The 21184-nt window shown below is 50.8% G+C and overlaps 1 protein-coding gene across 2 annotated transcripts in view; it reads right to left on the bottom strand.

Moving 5' to 3' along the window:
• Positions 1 to 21184, bottom strand: part of OLFM2 (olfactomedin 2) — a 58715-nt gene that overhangs the window by 25313 nt on the left and 12218 nt on the right. The window contains exon 1 of one of the 2 annotated variants that reach the window (XM_034998664.1): positions 16827 to 16976. The exons of the other annotated variant lie outside the window; for it this stretch is intronic. Coding sequence (XP_034854555.1) covers positions 16827 to 16961 — 135 coding nt within the window. The 5' untranslated portion in view covers positions 16962 to 16976. Of the gene's footprint in view, positions 1 to 16826; positions 16977 to 21184 lie in introns of those variants that run through there. 2 annotated transcript variants of the gene reach the window in all.

Raw genomic sequence — 21184 nt, 5'->3', positions numbered from 1 at the left:
CCCACAGGGCAAACCTGCTCTCCCTCAACTCCCCCAAAATAAGACTATTTTCTGTTTCTGTCGTCCTAAGCACTGCTCTGGTCCATCCCAGGACCTGGGTTTGGCCTTGTCTATCTCAGGTTTCCACTATAGCCCTGGTGCACTCAGGACCTGGATTTGTTCCTAGTCTCCTGGGACCAGGCTTATCTTTGGTCTTTCCCTGGACCCAAGTTCAGCCTTTGTCTACCCAGGGTTTGGGGCTGACCCTCCTCTGTGTCAGAGCCAACCACGGAGTATCTTACGATCTCAAGGATGTATCCCTGTTCTGTCCCAGGACTTGAACTAATCCCATCTTGGAACCTGAGTTGAGCCTGGTCTATCTCAGTATCGGGTTCCACCTTGCCTGAGCTTGACCTTCATAACTGGCTGAGAAATCCATTAGCTGAAGCTTCCTCTTCCTGAGCTGAAGCTTCCACAGGCCTCTGAATGTCCACTGCAACTGACTGCTGTGTCCCAGGATTAACGAGGGTAGGGGGACTGTATTTTCCAATGACATTTCCTAAAATTCATCAAAGTGGATTTTATGGGTCTTTTCCAAGGATTATTACAAAGGCTTTCTTGATGGGCTGTTACAAACGGCATTAATCTTCAAGAATGGGGGACTTTATGAGAACCCATCACAAGTCTTACCTCGTAAATACTGGAGTTGGACATCTGAGCTCTATCTAGGCTCAGAGGCCAACCCTCAGGCCAGGAGTTCAGGAGGGGACCTTGAAGAAGGCTTTCTTCATGGTTGTGTAGCATGGGGAAGGCACACTGTCGTGGGGCCACTTGAACTAAGCAGAAAGACTCTAGACATTCTCCACTCTCCTTTAACCTTGCTGACTAACCAGGGAAAATTAGAGCCATAAAATAGAATCCCCCTTCTCCTGTCATCATTTATAAACTTCTTCCCCATTCTGGTCCTTACTTCCTGTTATGGCGGAGGAGCTGCCCTTCCTCTTAAGGTTCGTGCAGCTGTTCTTGTTCCGTCCCTTTCTCCCTTCTTGGGAGTCTTATACAATCAATATCCTGTCTTTGTGTTGCATATCCAACTTCTCCCTTTCAGGCAGAACTTTCTCCTTAATTTTTAAATGAACTCGTCTCCCCTATTAAAAAACCAAAATACCTTACTTGATTCCTCCTTCCATCTGTCTACCACTTCTCTCCTCTTCCTAGTTGCCTACACTAACTCCCTCCTCCACCACTCTTATCTAGTTTTTGACCCCATCGTATCACCGATGGCCTCCATGTTTCTAAATCCAATGGACATTTCTCAGCCCACCATCTTTCTTGACCTCTCAGCAGGATTTGACTCTGTTGAGTGCTCTCACTTTCTTGATACATTTCCTTCCCTTGGACACTATGATACATGCTTGCATGGTTCCCTCCTACCTCACTGCATCTCCTTTTCTTCTTCCTCCACCTAGCCATTAAATGTTACTCTAAACCAAGGATTCTCAACCTCAGCACTAGTGATATTTTGGCTGGGTAACAATTCTGCACCCTATAGGATGTTTAGCAGTTTCCACCCCCTAGACAGCTCCTCCCTGTTGTGACAATAAATGTCTCCAGATATTGCCAAATGTCTCCTGGATGTGAAATCACCTCCCAGTTGAGAACCACTTACCCTTGGCAAAGCTTCCATCACCACCTGCAAGCATAAATGTCCTCAGAACTCCAAACCCATATATGTATGCAGCTGACTTTTTGACCTGCCCCACTTTGGATGTCTCAAAAGCATCTCAATCCTAACATGCTCAAAATGAAATGCAAGATCTCCTCTCTTGAACCTAGTTCTCATCATCTTCATGGCACCTCCTCCTCCCACTGCCATCAAGTCAGTGGTTCAGATGCCCAGGCATTATCCTCACCCCCATTTCCCTTCCTTCACCAAGTCTTGTTGATTTTAACTCTTCAATATTTTGTGTTCATGCATGGTTCTTCATCTTTTTTTTTTTTAAGATATACTTATTTATTTGAAGGGGGCAGAGGGAGAGGGAGAGAGAATCTCAAGCAGACTGCCTGCTGAGCACAAAGCCCGATGTGGGGCTTGATCCCACAACCCCAAGATCATGACCTGAGCTGAAATCAAGAGTCAGACACTCAACACAGTGAGTCACCCAGGTGCCCCAGTTCTCCATCTTTATCACCACTCAGTAGTCCAGTAAGTCCAAATGGTCTACTCTCACAATTCAGAAAGTCTACCTGGTCTACCTTGATCGACCTTTTCTCTTGCCAGTCCACTCTACACATGAGAACCTCAGGGCACTTTCACAATGCACATCTGATCATAACATCCTCCCAACTGAAACCTCATTGGTAGATTCCCTTTATTCTTAGGATACAGACAAAACTCCTTAACACAACCATAAAGCCCTGCAGGTCTACCCTTTACTTACCTCTGCTTTCATCCCACACAGTCTCTCCCCTGCAAGGTCTTCTTTAATCTATCATACTGTCCACACTTTCTCTCACCCCAGGGCCTTTGCCTAAGAAGTTCCCTCTGCCCAGAGCACCCTTTACTCTTAGCTTTGGACCCCAGCTCTTGCTTCCTCCAAATTAGATCAAATCCCCTTATTAAACTCGGATAACACCAAGGATCTTTTCCTGAAAGCTGTTAGCAGAGCCGCCATTTATATTTATTTGTGAATATTTTTTAAAGATTTTATTTATTTATTTGACAGAAAGTACAAGCAGGGGGAGTGGCAGGCAGAGGGAGAAGCAGGCTCCCTGCTGAGCAGGGAGCCCGATGCGGGGCTCGATCCCAGGACCCTGGGATCATGACCTAAGCCGAAGGCAGCCACTTAACCGATTGAGCCACCCAGACACACATATTTGTGAATATTTGATCATTACCTGTCTCCCCATTTTGAAGGATGCCCCATGCACTCTGCCTGGCTCACCATCTTCTCTCCTGTGATGTACCTAGTAGGTCCTCAGAAGTACTTGTTGAATAACTACATGGATGGAAAAATGGCCCCACTGGTTTCAGGATGAAGTTTGAGTGTCTTGCCCTGGCACTCGAGGCTCTCCATCTCCTCGAGGACTGAGCTCTCAGTCTATGTAAAAGGTCAGGGCAGACACCAAAGGGCACAAGATGGCCAAATGGAGAATAATAATTCAGCAGAAGCAGGAAGTTGAAGACAAGGATGACCAAGAGAATATAGGTCCCCCTGGGAGGGGGAAATCTTGGGGAGACACTGGCTTTTGATAGAGCACAGAACAGGGTGCAGACCATTATCTCTTCCTGGCTATTAAGAGGCAGGATGACCCAGCTGTCATCTGGTCTGCTCTGGTCCCCACTTCTTTTAGAAATTCTCCTTAGGGGGTGCCTGGGTGGCTCAGTCGGTTAAGTGTCTGCCTTCAGCTCAGGTCATGATCCCAGGATCCCGGAATCAAGTCCCATGTCGGGAATCCCTCTCAGCAGGGAATCTGCTTCTCCCTCTGCCTCTGCCTGTCCCCCTGCTCGTGCTTGCTCTCTCTCTCTCAAATAAATAAAATATTTTAAAAAGAAAGAAAAGAAAGTCTCCTTGGGCCTCATGTTTCTCTCCAGCTACCATCCCATTCCTATTTTCCTTTTTCTCACCCCTCACATATGATCCATCAGTAAGTCCTGGTGGCTCTACTTAAAACATGCGCCAAATATGCCCACTGCTCATCATTCTGGAAGCTTCTATCCTGGCTCAGCCACCGCTGGCTTTTGCTTGGACTATTGCAGTTACCTCCTCCCTCAGCTCCCTGCTTCCACCCTCACTCCCTGAAACCCATTGCCTAACAAGGAAATTAGAGGGATCTTTAAACAACGTGAGTCAGATCATGGCACTCTTCCCCACTGCAACTGGTCCAGCAACTTCTCGTTGCACTTAGAATAAAAACCAACAACTCGGATGCCTGGGTGGCTCAGTCGGTTGGGCGTCTTCCTTCGGTTCAGGTCATGATCCCAAGACCGGATCCAGCCCCGCGTCGGACTCCCTGCTCAGCAGGGAGTCTGTTTCTCCCTCTCCCTCTGCCCCTCCCCTCTGCTTGTGCACACACACTCTCTCTCTCTCAAATAAATAAATAAAATCTTTAAAAAAAAAGTTGCTAAGAGAATAGATCTTCAGTTGTCACCACACATACATATGCACACAGGTAATTATGTGATGGAGGTGTTAACTAACCCTATTGTGGTAATCACTTCACAATATATATGTGTATCAAATCATGCCGTTGTATACCTTAAACGTACACAATGTTATATGCCAATTACATCTCAATTAAGATGGAAAAAAATGTCACCTCCCCAGAGAGGCTACCCAGATGTCCTGACAAAATAAGGCTCCTGGTTACTTCCTTTCCCACCTCCTCGTTGTCTTTACAGTGCTTATCTATCTAAAATGAACTTGTTTATTTATTTGCTTACATGTTTACTGTGTGTCCAGTATAAAATACACATTGCAAGACTGAAACAGATCCATCGTATTCACACTGTCTCTGCACCTACAACAGCACCTGGGACTCTAGACACTCAGTTTGTCCAGTGAATGAATGAATGCATGAGTAAATGATGGGTGTCTATTATTGCCTCCCCTCCCAGGCCCCCTTCTAAGAGAAAGCTCCTACCTGTAAGTCCCTGCTGAGAAAGAGACTTCCATAACAACGTGTTCCCAGGTACCCAAGGTGTCCAGTCTCAGCAAACTGGACAAGTTGATTCCTGATACACATTGAAAGAGGCAAATTCTCCTCTTTCAATCTTCCAGGGAGATGGAATTGGAACATGAAGGTCAAGGCAATTAAAAGGCATGGGGCCATGGAGCTGAAGGTGCCCAGGGGATCAGGGGCTGCTGGACTGAGGGGCACCCGGTGTGGAGGAGGACAGGAGAGTGGGGATTTGCTCCTGAATCCAAAGTAGCCCCGTCTCTGCCACCATCCCTTGCCCTGGTTTAACTCTCAGCACAGTGCTATTACAGGATTATAATTTCTCCCCGTTACCGCTAAAATGCCAGCTCCATGAGAGCAAGCCGCTCATCTGTCTTGTCTACCTGGTGCATAGTAGGTGCGCAGTAAGTATTTGCTACTGAATTGAAGTGAGTGTGTAAGTGATGGCTTTCCAAAGTCCTGGAGCCCCAGGTACTGGGTTTTGTGAGATTCTCTGTACTCCTTATCTATAGCTCCTCTTGAACTAGGCCATTTTAGGGGGCTTTCTATTCCAAACACATTCTCTGACACCCACCCATCCCCAGGCAGACAGACCAGACTCTGATGCTTAGAGGCAGATGAGAACAAAAAAGAGATGTCAGGGAAAAGCCAACCAATGAGAAAGGAAACCATGGCTTTCAAGGACTGAAATCTCTCAAGCGAGAGCAGGAGAGAAACAGACGAAGCTGGAAGGCTGGAGGGATGCTACGGTGGGTGCCAGGACAGGACAGTCGGGAGGGGGATGAGAGAAAAGTCTGGAAAACTAGACACAAAGGACAAGGATCTCTTTGCATTCCAAGGAGACTATTCATAATGGTAATAACGATTCTACTCAATGATAATTATGGTCCCTAATATTCACTGGGCTCTTCCTTGTGCCAGGCACTCCAAGCCATTTGCCAGCACTGGCCACCATAATTAGCTCTGATGGGAGGAGGGCGTCAACAGGGGAGAATCTCAGCTGAGACAGTCTGGGGATGGAGGCTGAGCTCAGGACACTATATTCCTGGATGGCATCGCCGGGTCACCCAGGTGCCCATGTGACTCTGGATTTCCCCCTCCCTGTTCTTCGAAAAGGACCTGGGGGTTCCAAGGCCAAAGGCCATTCCTATTGGCTTTGAGATCTCACTTTGCCAGGAGTCCAAGGAACTGAGGGGAGAGGGGGAGCTTGGTCATTCACTTTCCAAAATAGTAGCATGTGGAGGGATGCCTGGGTCGCTCGGTCAGTTAAGTGTCTGCCTTCGGCTCAGGTCATGATCCCAGGGTCCTGGGATCGAGTCCCACATCAGGAATCCCTGCTCAGCGGGGAGTCTGCTTCTCCCTCTGCCTGCCTCTCCCACTGCTTGTGCTCACTCTCTCTGACAAATAAATAAATAAAATATTTTTAAAAAATAGTAGCTTGTGGATATTGGGGTACACAGGAGTTCTGTGACTGTGTGGATATCTGTGTCTATCTATAGGCACCTCTGAGCACCTATGTTCTGGACACATGTGGAACATCTGGGCTCATCTGTGACTAGTCATGTCTATAGGCGCACATTCGTATAAATCCAGGCAAAGGCTGGTGTGCATCAGTGGACAAGTGTGCATGTATGTGTGTCTTTCACTGTCTCCCATGGCCATGAACATTCCCTTCACTCTGAAATGATCATCAGCGTTCTATTCCCATATGCTCTGTGCCCAATTCATGAGCCCCCAAGTCAATCTGCACAATCGGTCTTTATATGTGCGCACCAGGTATGTTTGTGTCTTTGCCTTCTCCATGAGCGTTCGCGTCCCTGCACAGCTCCAGAGCCGCAAACGTAAATGCCTGTCTACGTTCACACGGGTGAACGCCTCCCTATAAATACCCGTGGCCCTCTGTGTGGCCCCACGTGCATGTCTCCCCAGAAGCCACAAACATGTCACACATCCGTGTCCATCCAAGAACACCAGGTAAAATAGGTGAAAATTCTAAAAAAGAATACTCACGCCCTTCCACGTGTAATTCTCTATGTCCGCTTGCATCCACGAACATTCCCGCCCTTCTCTCAGGAGGGACTGACATCTGTGTACATTCTGTCAGCGGCACTCTTAGGTCTGGTCTCCCTGACCAACTCATTAGCTTTGCAGTCAGTCCTGAAATATTCCTGCAGAATTGATGCTTTACTAATAAGCCTGGTGTCCTGCTGAGGTCGCATGGCATTTGCAAGGGCTAATGGAGCCAGCCTCAGCCGCCAGGGTTGAGGAGTCCTGGCCTCCTGGAATAGCCAGGGAATGCACTCACCGTCATGAGCAGACTCCTCTCCCTTCTCACTGCACCAAGTGTCCCAGCCACTGCCTGTTGAGGTACGTTTATGGCCCCAACACTACCCTGGCATCACACAAAGGGTTGCATCTCCACATTTGTCATTGTACAGAAGGCTGGATCATGGGGCGCCTGGGGGGCTCAGTCGTTAAGCGGCTGCCTTCAGCTCAGGTCATGATCCCAGGGTCCTGGGATCCAGCCCTACACTGGGCTCCCTGCTCGGCGGGAAGCCTGCTTCTCCCTCTCCCACTCCCCCTGCTTGTGTTCCCTCTCTCGCTGTGTCTCTCTCTGTCAAATAAATAAATAAAATCTTAAAAAAAAAAAAGGCTGGATCACTCATCAGGGCACTACACTAAGGGCTGCATTAACAGACTTGTCATTATACTGTGGGCTGCATGACCTTATCATGCATTACGCCGAGGGTAGCATCATCCAACCTGTCTTTATATGTGAAGACGGAATCATCCTTTCGGTCGTAACACTGAAGGCCCCAGTCCCAGGCTGAGCATTATACTGAGGGGCTTTGTAGCCAGAAAATAAGACTTGAGAAGCAACATTTTCCCTTTTCATTGATAACTCCTCTGAGTGAGGTTGCGAAGTAATCCCAAGGGAAGTGGTAGGACCACAGCAACGGGGGAACCGGGGATCCTGAAGTGAGGCACTGGGGAAGGGAAGCTACAGAGGACAGAGGAGCAAACAGTAGTACATCAAGAGCTGGAATTCAACGCTCCTGACCCGGCAATGCTGAAGGGGCTGGGGAAATTCAGAGTGTGCAGCCGCAGGGCCGTCTGACTAATGCCTCCTGGAAGCTCTAGATACTGCCAGGCCTCCGCTGTTCCTGCCAGGGAGGTCTGCAAGACATACCTTGCCATGCCCTTGAGGACAGGTGCCTCACCTGCCAGTGCAGAGCTCCAGAGCACAGCATGTGAGCCATGCCATGACAGGCCCCATCCTATGCCACATCCTCTGCTGGGCTCCGTGTCCTATTGCCCCCCAACACACGCAGGCGTGCTAGGCTCAGACGTTCCCATATGAGAGACGCGTTCTGACCCGCTCCAACACGTCCCATGGGCTCGGGCATGCCCGGCTGCCATCAGGTTCTCCTTATACAAAGGGGCATGCCTACCATGAAGACATGCCCTGACACGTTCAAACATACTATGACACATCCCAACATATGGGGCCGTCTCCAACAGACATGCACGTGCCCCAGCAGGCTCTGGGGGCCTGGCAGGTCTCTAGCCTCTGCCCCTGAGTCTACACGCCTGTGGCCACCTTGCCCTTCCAGATGGATTGATGGGGCAGCGGGGAAAAGGCTGTTATAAATTAAACATTGAGACACTGCCTGAGCACCAGATTCCTGCCATCTATTCATTGGCTGGTTCTCTCCCAGGAGGCTGCGGGACCACAGGGTGGGGGAGAGGGCAGAGGAAGTGGCTCATTTAATTAATTAGTCCTAATTGAGATATCTTTGTAAATATCCCTTTATTGAAGGACACGGTCCCATCATTTCCTAGGAATTTGCCGTCTCTATTTGTCTCCAGCCCCTGAGTATCGCAGAAATGACAAGAAAAGAAAGAGCAATCCAAAGGGCTGCTTGAACCCTAGCCGTGCTTCTGACAATGGCAGCAACACTGAGGGACAGGCAGGGAGGCTCAGAGAGACACAGAGATCCAGGAAGAGTGGCAGGCAGACAGACAGAGAGATACAGGCAGAGAGACATGGGGAAGCTGCAGGGGACAGGGCAGGAGACGGGACAACAGGCAACAGGGGGGGTCACGCAATGCCAGCAGAATCAGGATGCAGACCCTGAAATGCGGGAAGAGGGACAGGCTGCCAGAGACGGGAGGAGAAACTTCACGACAGGGAGACCAGAAGTGGGGACAGATGGACCCTGGCCAGGCAGACAGACCTCCCTCTGCCTTTTCCTGCCTCACCTGGTCTCCCCATGTCCTGGGCAAACTAGCCACTGCAGCAGCAGCAACAATCAAGCCTAATTCCTCTTTGGCCCTTGCTACTCTCCCCTTCTCTCTCCCTCCCCCAGTCACCCCTGCAATCATCTCCCTTGTTCAAAATGAGCTTCTGCAGCTGCAGCCCAGACAGCTGTTCCATCCTGGAGCCAGTGCTGGGGCCTGATGGCTGGGTCCTAGAGGGAGGCCTTCCTAGGTGGCAGCGGGGGAGGAAGGGAAGTGGAGGGAAGGGGCTCACCAGGAGCTTGGGCACCCACCCACACCTCACCCTGGGCTCCCATCAAAGCTTGGCTCTAATCCCCAGACCCCCTCTAGGGCCTTCAAGGGCTCACACTGGTCTGGCTCATCCTGTCCCATTCAGGAATCCTGCCAACACCCACCCTGGCTTCTGGTTCTGTCCTGTCTCAAGAGCCCTCTCAGGTCTGAGAATGCTGGTCTCTCCCCCAACTCCTATCAGAGTCCTGGACTATGATACAGCAACTATGGTAACACAGAAACAGGATCCCAGAGAGAGAGAGAGAGACAGAGACAGAGACAGAGACAGAGGCTGACAGACAGACATAGACCTAGAGATAGGGATGGAACAGATATAGAGACAGAGACACCAAGAGACAGAGATGACAGAATCAGAGACAAAAGAGACACACAGAGACAAAGACAGAGACACACAGAGGACTTAGGGACAGACAGAAACATAGAAGACAGTATGACAAAGAGAGGCAGACACTGAGACACAGGCAGACAGAGATAATCATCAACATTCACTCAACAAACATTTACTGAATGTCAACCATGTGTTGTAAAAACACAGTTAAGACAGAGAGAGGAAAATATAGTTTATGAGACAAAAATACGAGAAAGAAACAGACAGAAACAGAGACTCAAAAGACAGAGTTTAAAAACGGTGAAGCATCAATGGTGAGACAGAGAGAGACAAGATTGGGAACCAGACTGCCCCCCTAGGTCTCCAAGTGGCAGCCTCTTCCCTCCCACACACAGACAGACCCAAGCCCACATCAAACTCTCTCAAAACACCTGGGCCTCCCCCAGATGGCTGCTTTCCTTCCTTGCCCAGCTTTGTGGCTGCTCCCCACTGGTGTTTCACAAAGCGGCGTCAGCCATCCAGAGTCAGAGGGGAGAAGGATGCTGGGGACATGAAAGACACCAAGAAGCAGAAACCAGAGCTTCCCTCTGGAAGAGGAAGAAGACAGTTTTAGTCACAGGTCAAGTGGCCCTAAAGCCTAGACCACGTTCCCTTCATGGCTGTCCATGGTGCTGACAGTAGAGACACAGGCTGCACCTCAAGCCATTTCTTATGTTGGCATCAAACTTGGGGTGGACGAGGTCGAGGGTGGTAGTCAGAAACACCTGATGGGCTCAAGCTGCTACCTACCTCATCAGCTCCTCAGAAACACCACCTGCCATCCCACCCCAACACCTTCACACACCCAGTTCTCTTGGTCTATCTCCCTCCACCTTACCAGCTCAGCTCTGCCCAACTCTTACTCAACCTTCATGTCTCAGGGTAAATGTCACCTCTTCAGGGAAGCCTTCCCTGACCACCCTTCCCAATTACATGTCTTCATGGCTCCATATCTTCTCCTTCATGACCCCTACCAAACTGTGATTATATAGCCAATTGCACAATTCCACATTCACTATGTCTCCCTACGAAGCTTTAAGAGAGAAGAAAGAGTCTCCCTTGTTCACTGCTCTATTTCCAGTCCCCAGCACAGGACTTAGCATATGGAGGGACTCAATGATTGCTGGTTGGGAATGACTCTGCTCTCTGGTGGCAAGATTACTCCATGCCTTGATGTGGGAAGTTGGCAAAGTGCACATTCGTCAGACATCCGTTCAAACAGAAGGTTTGAAAAACAAGGGCACATGAAAAAAAGCTTTAAGAAACAGATGCTTCTGGGATGCCTGGGTGGCTCAGTTGGTTAAGAGTCTGACTCTTGATTTCAGCTCAGGTTATGATCTCAGGGTCATGAGATCAAGCCCCACATTGAGCCCCACATCAGGCTCAGTGGGGAGTCTGCTCGAGATTCTCTCTCCCTCTCCCTCTGCCCCTCATCCTGCTTTCTCTTTCTCTCTCTCAAAATAAATAAATAAATCTTTAAAAAAGAAAAGAAAAGAAACAGACACTTCTGATCCATAAGAAAAGATTCGGGAATCACAGAAATACTCATCAAAGTTCAAAGGTGCCATCAGGAGGAAGAAGGGGCAGTAGTCTCATGGGGGCAGAAAGAACTGAGACCGTTCAGGACATACCTACTGCCCTAAAGGAGAAGATCCCAGTAATAAACAAAAGGGACAAAGTGCTTACATGGCACTTCTATTCTGTTGGTGGCAAATAATTACCAAGATGATTTCAGATAATTATGAGTGCTGGGCAGAAAATAGAACAGGTCCAAATAACAGTGTGGGGACATTCTAGCTGGGGTGGTCAAAGGAGGTCTCTCTGAGGAGGTGACATTTGAGTTGGGACCTGAGTGGTGAGAAGGAGCAGGCTAGAGGAGGTTCCCGGAGGATGGCACAGCAAATGCAAAGTTCCAGAGGCAGGAACAAGAAGAGGGATGGAAGAGTGGTCCAAGACCTGAGACTCGGGCAGGTAGGGTCTTGTAATAATAATAATAGCAATAATAATTACAATAGCTAACCTTTATAGGCACCTTCCATATGTCAGGTACACAGCTAAGCACAGTGTTATATGGAACATTCCACCATTATCCCCATTTCATGGATAAAGAAACTCAGGCTTAATGAGTTGGACCAGAGTCGGGAGTTTAGATTTGGTTCAAGTGAGGTAGGCAAAAGTTCAAAGAAGGCAAATTTCACACTCACAATCTAGAAGGATTTTCTAACAACTAGAGGTCTCTAAAAATGCAACAAGCAGGGGCGCCTGGGTGGCTCAGTCATTAATCATCTGCCTTCGGCTCAGGTCATGATCCCAGGTCCTGGGATCGAGCCCCACATCAAGCCCCGCATTGAGCCCCACTTTGGGCTCCCTGCTCGGCGGGAAGCCTGCTTCTCCCTCTCCCACTCCCCCTGCTTGTGTTCTCTCTCTTGCTGTGTGTGTCTCTCTCTGTCAAATAAATAAATTAAATCTTAAAAAAAAAAAATGCAACAGGCAGGGGTGCCTGGGTGGCGCAGTCAGTTGAGGGCCAACTCTTGATTTCAGCTCAGGTTGTGATCTCAGGGTCATGAGATCGAGGCCCGTGACAGGCTCCACACTCAGTGCAGAGTCTGCTTGAGATTCTCTCTCCCTCTGCCTCTGCCCCTCCCACTCATGCTCTCTCTCTTTCTCTAAAATAAGGAAATAAATCTTTTTTTAAATGCAATAAGCAACTTCATATTCCTTTTCTGCTCCAAATCCCTCCAAATCTCCCATCCTTTGACACTCAGAATGAAGTGCAGACACCTCCGGCCAAATTCCTTCATGACGTGGACCCTTCTGGCTACTCAGGCCACTTCCACACTCCTCCCAGCATGGCACATAAATCTCCAGGAACTCTGAATTGCTTGGTCTCTCTGTGCTCACCAGGATGCCCATTGCCTCTGAGCCTCTGTTCATGCTGTTCCTTCTTGCTCTGTCTTCACCCAGCCAATTCCTTCTCAACTGTAAGACTCGGTGTGAGTACCACCACCTCCAGGAAACCTCCGCTGTACCCTGGCTGGTTTCAGTGTCCTCCTCTGCACCCCTATAACACTCCAGAAATATCCTTATTACCACACATACCATGTCGTGTCCCAAGTACTGTTGACAAGGCTGCAATCTGATTGAAGTCAGGGATGTTATTCATCTCTATGTCCCATAGTCCAGGAAACTTCCCAGTACAAAGTAGGTGCTCAATAAATGTTTCCTCACACTTTGAAGTGTTTGAGCAGAAGCTGGAAGTCCACAATTTAGGAGCAGGTAAATATGGTCGGTGGGGGTCAAATCCACAATATGCCTACTTTTCTCCACCCCTTTGGCCCCTACCTTGGTCCAGCCCCCATCCTCACTCACCTGGATCAGTGCAGTGGCCTCCTCCCTGGTCTTCTGGCTCCTGCCCTCATCCGCCTCAGGGACCAGAGGGAAACTGAACACCTGAGCTAAGTCCTGTCCCTCTTCTGCTCAGAACCCTCCCTGGAATTCCATTTATTTGCTTAACAAGTATTTATTGAACACTTACTATTGCCAGGTCCTATGCTAGGCACTAGGGCTACAACAGTCAATAAAAGTTTTTAAAAATCTCTGCCCTCGTGGAGCTGACATTATAGTGGGGAATGAATCAGAAGACAACAAGATAAATAAGTGGACTATGCAGAGTATATTAGAAAGTTAAAAGCGCAAGGAGGAATGGAAAGCATGAGGAGTTACAGGTTAAAATTAAAATCCCTACAAGGTTCCCCTACCCCTGAACAGATGCAGCTTCCCTGCCACCTCCCCACCCTCAACTACAACTGCTTTCCCCCCTTTGCTCACTCTGCTTCAGCCACTCGTTTCCTCACTGTTTCTCCAACATTTCAGGCACATTCCCACCTCAGGGCCTTTGCACTTGCTCTTCCCTCTATTTGTTAACTCTCTTCCTTTAGAATTGAGCCCTCTCTCACTTCCTTCAGATCTCTACAACTCCTTCTTACTGAGCACCTAGGATGTGCCTAGTAACTTCCATTTGTTCTCCCCAACCCTGAGGAAGGTGGATTTTTTTTTTAACAATTTTATTTTTAAGTAATCTCTACGCCCAACATGGGGCTTGAACTCACAACCCCAAGGTCAAGAGTCACATGTTCCACTGACTGAGCCACCCAGGTGCCCCAGGAAGGTGGATTCTTGATTTAGACACTTTACAAATATTTATTCTGTGCCTACTATGTGCTTGGCTACCACGGCAAATGAAGAAACCCCTCCTTACTGAACACCTACTATGCTCCCAGCCATTTGTTTCCACTTGAAGGTGGAATCCATGAATCCTTATGAAGATGTCATTGTTGGTTCAGTCACTTGACAAATATTTATTGTGGGCTTACTATGCATCAGGCCTTAGGGTTTAATAATGAGCAAAACACAGATGTTCTCGGTGGTTCCTCATGGATCCTATGGTCTAATGGGGACTCTAAACTCTCCTTGACTAATGAGGATACTGAAGCTTAGAGAGGTTAAATAATTTCCCCAAGGGCGTACTGCTAGTAAAGTGCAGGGCCAGAATTCAAACCCAGATATGTATGACTTAGAGTCCTATCACTAACTGAGCATCTACTATGTCAGGCACTAAGCTGGAGCTTTTAAGCATAAACATGCTTGACATAGAGGAGGCAATCAATAGTTCTGCTGAATAAACAAAATGGATGGAAGGATGGATATATAAAGGATAGACAAAGAGATTGCTGGATGATGGATGGATAGAGAGATGGATGGATGGAGGGATGGATGCATGGAAGGAGAGGTGGAGAGATAGATGATGGATAATGGTTGGCTGAAGAGACGGATGGAGAGGTGGATGGAGAGATGAATGGGAGGATAAAGAGATGGATGGATGGATCGTGGAGAAACAGATGGAAGCACAGATGAGTGGGGAGCTGGACTATAGATCTCTGTTACTCACAACAGTTCTGTGAGGTAGGAATTATCATTCCCATTTTATATATGAGGAAACCACAGCTCAGAGTGGTGAACTCACTGGTGCCCAGAGTCAAGAGCAAGTCATAGAGCAAGGTGGGGGAGAGTGGATCCCAACCTTGGTCTACCAGACTCCCAAGACCATTTCTAGAGCACTCTCTCGTGACAGTTCCCCTTCAGGTCCTATCCTAAGTCTCCTGGCATCTCACTCCACAGAGTCCTTGTGCAAGGCTTAGTGAGACTGAGGGATGGGATGGGGATCAGGGATGAAAGAAATACTAGCTTTCAGCAGGTAATTTCATGGTAGCACTAGATCGTGGTCCTATTAGCTACAGATGGGTCAGAATGGAGACCAGTTCTGTTTGGGTACATGTACATGTACACACACTTACAGAAAACACATGGTTCACACAGGAATCCACCCACACGTATACAAGGTAGGCACACACACCATTCATAGATACACACATATGCACACACACTTCTGAAGACATACATGTCTACACTTACATGCACACAAACACACACGTACATAGTAGCACAAACAAAATCATAACTCAGAGACATACTCTTCCACACTTATGTACACCTTCCCCACACACCATATGCAATACATATTACATGCACACATTTACACAAACTCACACTCTGTGAGGGTGGGGGAGGGGAATGTGGCTTCTGATTTCAATCTCTCTTCCCCCTCAGAAGGCAAGAGCTAAAAGGCTGTCACAACTCATATGTGCACATGCAATCATTTAACACACACAAGCCCACAGTCAGGGACATAGAACTGCAGATATACACTTAGACACATCCACACCCGGACACACTCACACTCATTCGGGGACATACCTTCACACACAGGAAGATACACTTGGACCCTCATGTTGGCAAAGCTCATAATCTTTCTCCCTCAATTCACACCCAACCCCATTTACACACCCAAACTCATGCCTAGATAAACACACCAGAATATACTCGAATCATATCACTCGATGTGACAGACATGCAGAAAGACATTGTTTCACATATTATCTTCATGTTTGAGAATTTGGACTGAAAGCCCTCACCAGTGCCAAGCCCAATACCATTTCCCCCCAGGGGTGGGACAAAGCCTGGGCACAGTGCTTGGCATTCCCCGCCCCCCTCCACTTGCCTCCCACCCTTGGGAGCAAAGACTTCTTTTCCTTTCAGCAAGGAGAAAGAAAGAAGTGGTGTGGTGGCCACTGGAGGCTGAACAAGGGAGCTGGTGAAGTTAGGGAAACATTGAGCAGGAGAGGGAGCTCCATGCACCTATTGGGAGGAGTCCCGCAAACAGATTGAAGAGGGGAAAAGATGGGAAGGGATGGCCATATCTTGAGGAGACCGAGGGAAGTTTGCAGTGGAGGCTGCCTTCTCCCCTTTCCCCAGGACACCAGGAACACTGTTATTGATCATGATTGAGTCTCCCTGCCCCCTCCCCAAAAAAGCTCTGTGGCAAGAGGAGCTGGAGGATGAAGGTGATAGAGGAGGATAGGATGGGATGAGGGAAGGGGCAATCCCGTGCTTCTGGGGGCCGGGCCAGCCCTTGCCCCTGCCCAGTCTTGAGAGCCATCTGCCTCCTAGAGAGAGCGAGTTCTGGGAATAAATATTCAGCACATGGTGAAGCAGGTAACCAGGAAGGAGATGCTGGGGCGGGGGGGCTGCAGGGGAGAGAAAAAGACAGACAAAAAGAGATACAAAGTCAGGGACAGTGCAACAGAGATAGAGACAAAGACAGGGAGAGACAGAGAGAAGCAAACCAGAGGGGAAAGAACAGATAGAGACGGAGAGAAAAAGAGAGACAGACGGGACGACTCAGAGATACACAGACAGGCAGCGATCCCGAAGGTGGAGACGCTCGGAGACCCCGTGGTTCCCCCATTCAGAGGCAACGTCCCTTCCAGCCTTCCGAATCCACCCTCCCGCTCCGCCCCACTCAGCGGGACCGGGCTCAGTTGCGCAGCCCTTGCCGCCTGCGCGGGGAGCCGAGCGAGCCTAGTACATTGTTGCCCCTCGGACACTGCTCACTAATAATGAGAAGCAGTAATAACAATAACAAGAATAAACGGCGCGGGGAGGGGATCGGGATCCCGGGGCTCCTCCGCGTCCAGCCCCCAGCCCCGGGAGGGCGCCCCCCCGACCAGGCGCGCAGGGAAGCTGGGGGGCGGGGGCCCCCGGGGGCTGCGGCGGCGGCGGCGCGGGCACCACGCCCCCCGGGAGTGCCCCCCGCGCGGCGGCCACTCACGATTTTCTCGGAGGCGCCCGCACGGGACACGGTGCCGTTGAGCCCCACGAGCGAGGGCAGCGTCTGCGACATCCAGTTGGTGACCATGGCCATGGTGCTCAGCACGGCCCCGATCTTGAGCAGCGGCACTGACATCGCGCCCCCGCCTCATGCCCCGCGGCCGCCCGCCGCGCGTCCCTTCTCCGGCCCGCCGCCTGGCGCTCGGTCCCTCGCCACCCAGCCGCCCCGGGGGCGCGAGCGCAAGCTGGGGGCCGGGACCGGGGCCGGCAGGGGGGCTCGCGGACGCGGGCTGCGGCTCGGCGCGCCTGGCGGGCTCCGCTTATAAAGCGCCGGCTCGGCCCCCCACCCCCTCCCGCGCCTCCGCGCCGGGCACTTCCAGCCGCCGTGACGTCACGGCTCCGGCCCGGAGCCCGGCGGGGGCGGGGGGCGCCCAGACTGCCCCCCCTCCCCAGGCCCCACCGCCGCCCCGCGGGGACCGCCCCCCTGGGTGAGGGCCCCCTGCGGTGGCGTTCCCCACCTGCCCCACCCCCACCGCCGCGGTATTCCCAGCCCCGCCCCCCAGCGGTGTTCCCGCTACCCCCCCCCCGGCACTCCCGGGCCACCCTCGGCGCGCAGCCCCTTTCGGAGCCCTAGGCCCTCGACAGCCCCCCGGGCTCAGTGGGCGGCCGCCGCACGCGGACCACCCGAAGCTGGCAGGCGGCCGGAGTCGCAAGCCCCCACCCTCCTACGGTTAGGACACCGACCCCGGCTCTCTGGAACCCGGGAGCGCAGGCGTCGGGGGCCGTGGGGGCTAGACCCGTGGGCACCCCTGAACCGGGCCGCACAGGGTCTCCTTTCCCTAGGGGAAGAGACTTCCCCGATACCACTCTGGGGACCCCCCTGTGGTTTCGGGACCAGGGAAGCCCAGAGTGGCGGGTCTAGAGCCAGTAGACGCGACTGCTTGGATGACGGTGCGGCAGTGGGGGGGGGTCACCCGGGCAGCCGGGAGGATTTCCCACTACACCGAGGGGCGCATCGTAACCCGGGGCGGCTGAGACGGAGGAGCCAGCCTTTTGCAGACTAGTCCCAGGCGGGTCTCCACTCACAACTCGAACTTGGGGTGGGGGCGGGGAACTGACACTTCGGACCTTCCTCGGGGCCCCAGGGCTCGGGGTCCGCCCCTGCGGCGGCGGGGGAGTGCAGAGCGGCCCCCCACCCACCCACGCACCAGCCGGCGGCGGGGGTGGCGAGGCGGCGGGGAGGAGCCCCCGGCGGGTTTTAATATCCTCTGTTTTCCCTGCACTCACGCCCCCTCCCGGCGTCCCCGCATCACCTCGCGCTGCCGCCCCGGCCGCCGCCGCCGCCGCCGCCGCGGTCGCCCGCAGCCCGCGGCCGCCGCCGTCTGGAGGCGGCGATGACTCAGGCCTTTCCTGGCCGTGGCCGCTAGCCGAGGGCTCGCCGCCGAGGGAGAAGCGCTGGACAGGGCGGTAGGGGTCTTGAACTGCCCTTTTTTCTGAGCTTAACACCGAGAGGCAGGTGCTGACCCTGGTGACCCCCAGCAAAGACCTCTCTGCCTCAGTTTCCTCATCTGCAATGTGAGTGGTTGTGAGGACCCATGTACCTAATATGTGTAAAGGGCTTAGGTGTCCTGAGAATCAAGTTAAAGATTTACTGAACATCTACTATGTGCAACGCACTGTGAACAACAGATAAAAATGCCTTTGTGGAGCTGAAAATTATATGGGGCAAGACAGACGGGGGGTGGGGGGAGTAAAATACATAGGCTATGGGGAGGAAGGGGCATCCAGGCTAAGTAGGAGAGTAAACTTTAGGATGGTTGGAGAGTGATATCTGGGCAGAGACCTGAAGAAGGTGAGGGAGGGAGCCATTTGGATATCTGAGGGAAGAGTTACTGACGAAGAGAACAGCAAGTGCAAAGGCTCTGAGGCAGGAACATAAGTGTTCAAGGAACAGGCCAGTGTGGTTGGAGCAGAGTGAGCTGGGAGAGCATGCGTGTGTCTGGGAGAGTGGGTGATGTGCTTATAAAGTACTTTGCAGGGTGTCTGGGACACGCTAAGCATTTCATAAATAGTAGCTGCCATTGTTATTATTTGCGACTGATGATAAGCTTTAAAAAATGAGATGAGTCCTTGCCTCCTTGTACTACAGCTTGCATTTACAAGTGCTGAACACTTTGCAAATGTGCTGGCTGAGCACCAGCTGCAACCTCCCATGAAAAGTACAGCAACATCCCTATTTGCAGGTGAAGAAACTGGGCTCAGAGAGGAGAGGGGACCAACTCAGGGTGACCCAGCAGGTAAATAGGGGCTCAGGATTTTAACCCAGGTCTGTCTGATTTCAGACTGCAAAACCACTGGGCTCCAAGGTGTCCTAGCTTAGAGAATTTTGAACCCACTGATACTCTGTCATTCTCTCACCATCGGTGCTGTGGGAAACTGCCCTAGCTCCTTCCAGTCAAACTCCTCCAAGGAGTGGTCTACACTCACATCTGCATTTGCTGTCTCTACTGCCTCACCTCCTACCTCCTCAATGCTTCCAAACTCCTCTCACCAAAGGCAGCAGTGACCTTCCAATTTGCCTGTTCCACAGCCTCACATGAGCCCTCATTTAGTTACCCCACAGGTTAGTCTTCATGGATCATTCCCTCTTTCTCGAAAGTAATTTCTCTTTTGATTTCAGAGACACCTTATCATTTCCTAGTTCCACTCCCACCTCTCTGGCTGCATCATCACTGTCTCCTGCCTTCTCCCAAAATGTCTATGTCTCACAGGGTTTTGTCTTGAGTCCCCACTTGTCTCATTCTGTATACTGTGCCTGGACCATGACACCCACTCCCAAGGCTTTGGTTCTGTCTGGCACATTCCCACCTCAGGACCTTTGTACTTGCTGTGCATTGCTGTCCACTCTACCCAGAACACTTTTTTTTTTTTTAAGATTTATTTGTTTATTTGAGAGAGCGAGAATGAGAGAGAGAGAGTACATGAGAGGGGGGAGGGTTAGAGGGAGAAGCAGGCTCCTTGCTGAGCAGGGAGCCCGATGCGGGACTCGATCCAGGGACTCCAGGATCATGATCTGAGCCGAAGGCAGTCGCTTAACCAACTGAGCCACCCAGGCACCCCCACTTTTTTTTTTTTAAGATTTATTAATTTATCTGAGAGAGAGCACGTGCATGCACATGGGGGGAGAGGCAGCAGGAGAGAGAGAGAATCCTCAAGCAGACTCCCCACTGAACTTGGAGCCCAATGCAGGGCTGCATCCCAGGACCCTGTGATCATGACCTGAGCCAAAATCAAGAGCTGGACGCTTAACCGACTGAGTCACGCAGGCACCCCCCCCCCCCCAGAATTATTACCACAGATACACATATAGCTGTTCCTTTACTTCATTTATATCTCTGCTTTATCACTGTGTAGGTCAGAGGCATGCCCTACCTTTCTCCAGAAAACTACATTTCCCAGGTTCCCTTACACATTGGCATCCTGTTAGGTTTATCCAATGGGAGGCACTGGAAGGAGACTGGAGGGTGGGAAGGAAGGGAGGATCCAGGGTATTTCTCCCCGCTCTTTCTGCTTGGGGTTGTGATGCATTCAGATGGTGGCTACATCTCCTCCATGGTCCCAGCTCCCACACAAGAGCCCCCTCCTCATCACAACACCCATTTGTCAGGTCCCTCAAGCAGCTTTGTACTGTGGTTTTTGCTGGATTCCCTGATCATCCCATCAGCTTGGCTTCTCAACTCTTCCATCTTATGCTTAACCAATTCCCTGTATTAAATTCCCTCTCTGAAACACCTAGAGTGGTTTTTTTCCCTAACTGAACTCTGAGTGATATGGTCATCATGTCTGAAGGACCTTCCCTGGCCACGTCATTGATGATACCAGCCCCCACCACTCTCTGTCCCTCACTCTGCTCTATTTTCTCAAACAGCATTTATCCCTATGTGACTGACATTACTTTTATTTGTTTATGGTCTGTCTCCTCCACTAGACTTTCAAGTTCACAAGGGTACCTACCTGGCTGTATTTTTCACAGCCAAAACCCCAGGGCTTAGAACTTAGTGCTTGGCACATAGTAGGTATTCAAAAAATGTTGTTGATTAGTGACTAAATGAATCTACAGCTGAGGTTCCCAAAGGTATATCTACAGCTCAGATCTCCAGCTGGAGTTCAGACCCCTATGCCCATCTGCTTCTTGGACATTCCCACTTGTGTTTTCCAGGACTCACAGCACATGATGCCCACCAGAACAACCTCAATCAGAAAGACAGGCAGTGCTGGTGATGATGTAGAGAAATGGGAACCTATTGCTAGTGGGAATAAAAAATGTTGCAACCACTTTGAGAAACAATTTAGCCCTTT

This window comes from Mirounga leonina, unplaced genomic scaffold (genome assembly GCF_011800145.1).
Source record: "Mirounga leonina isolate KUSES-001 unplaced genomic scaffold, KU_Mleo_1.0 Mir_94, whole genome shotgun sequence".
NCBI classification, from domain to species: Eukaryota; Metazoa; Chordata; class Mammalia; order Carnivora; family Phocidae; genus Mirounga; species Mirounga leonina.
This window is presented reverse-complemented; position numbering and strand designations above follow the sequence as displayed.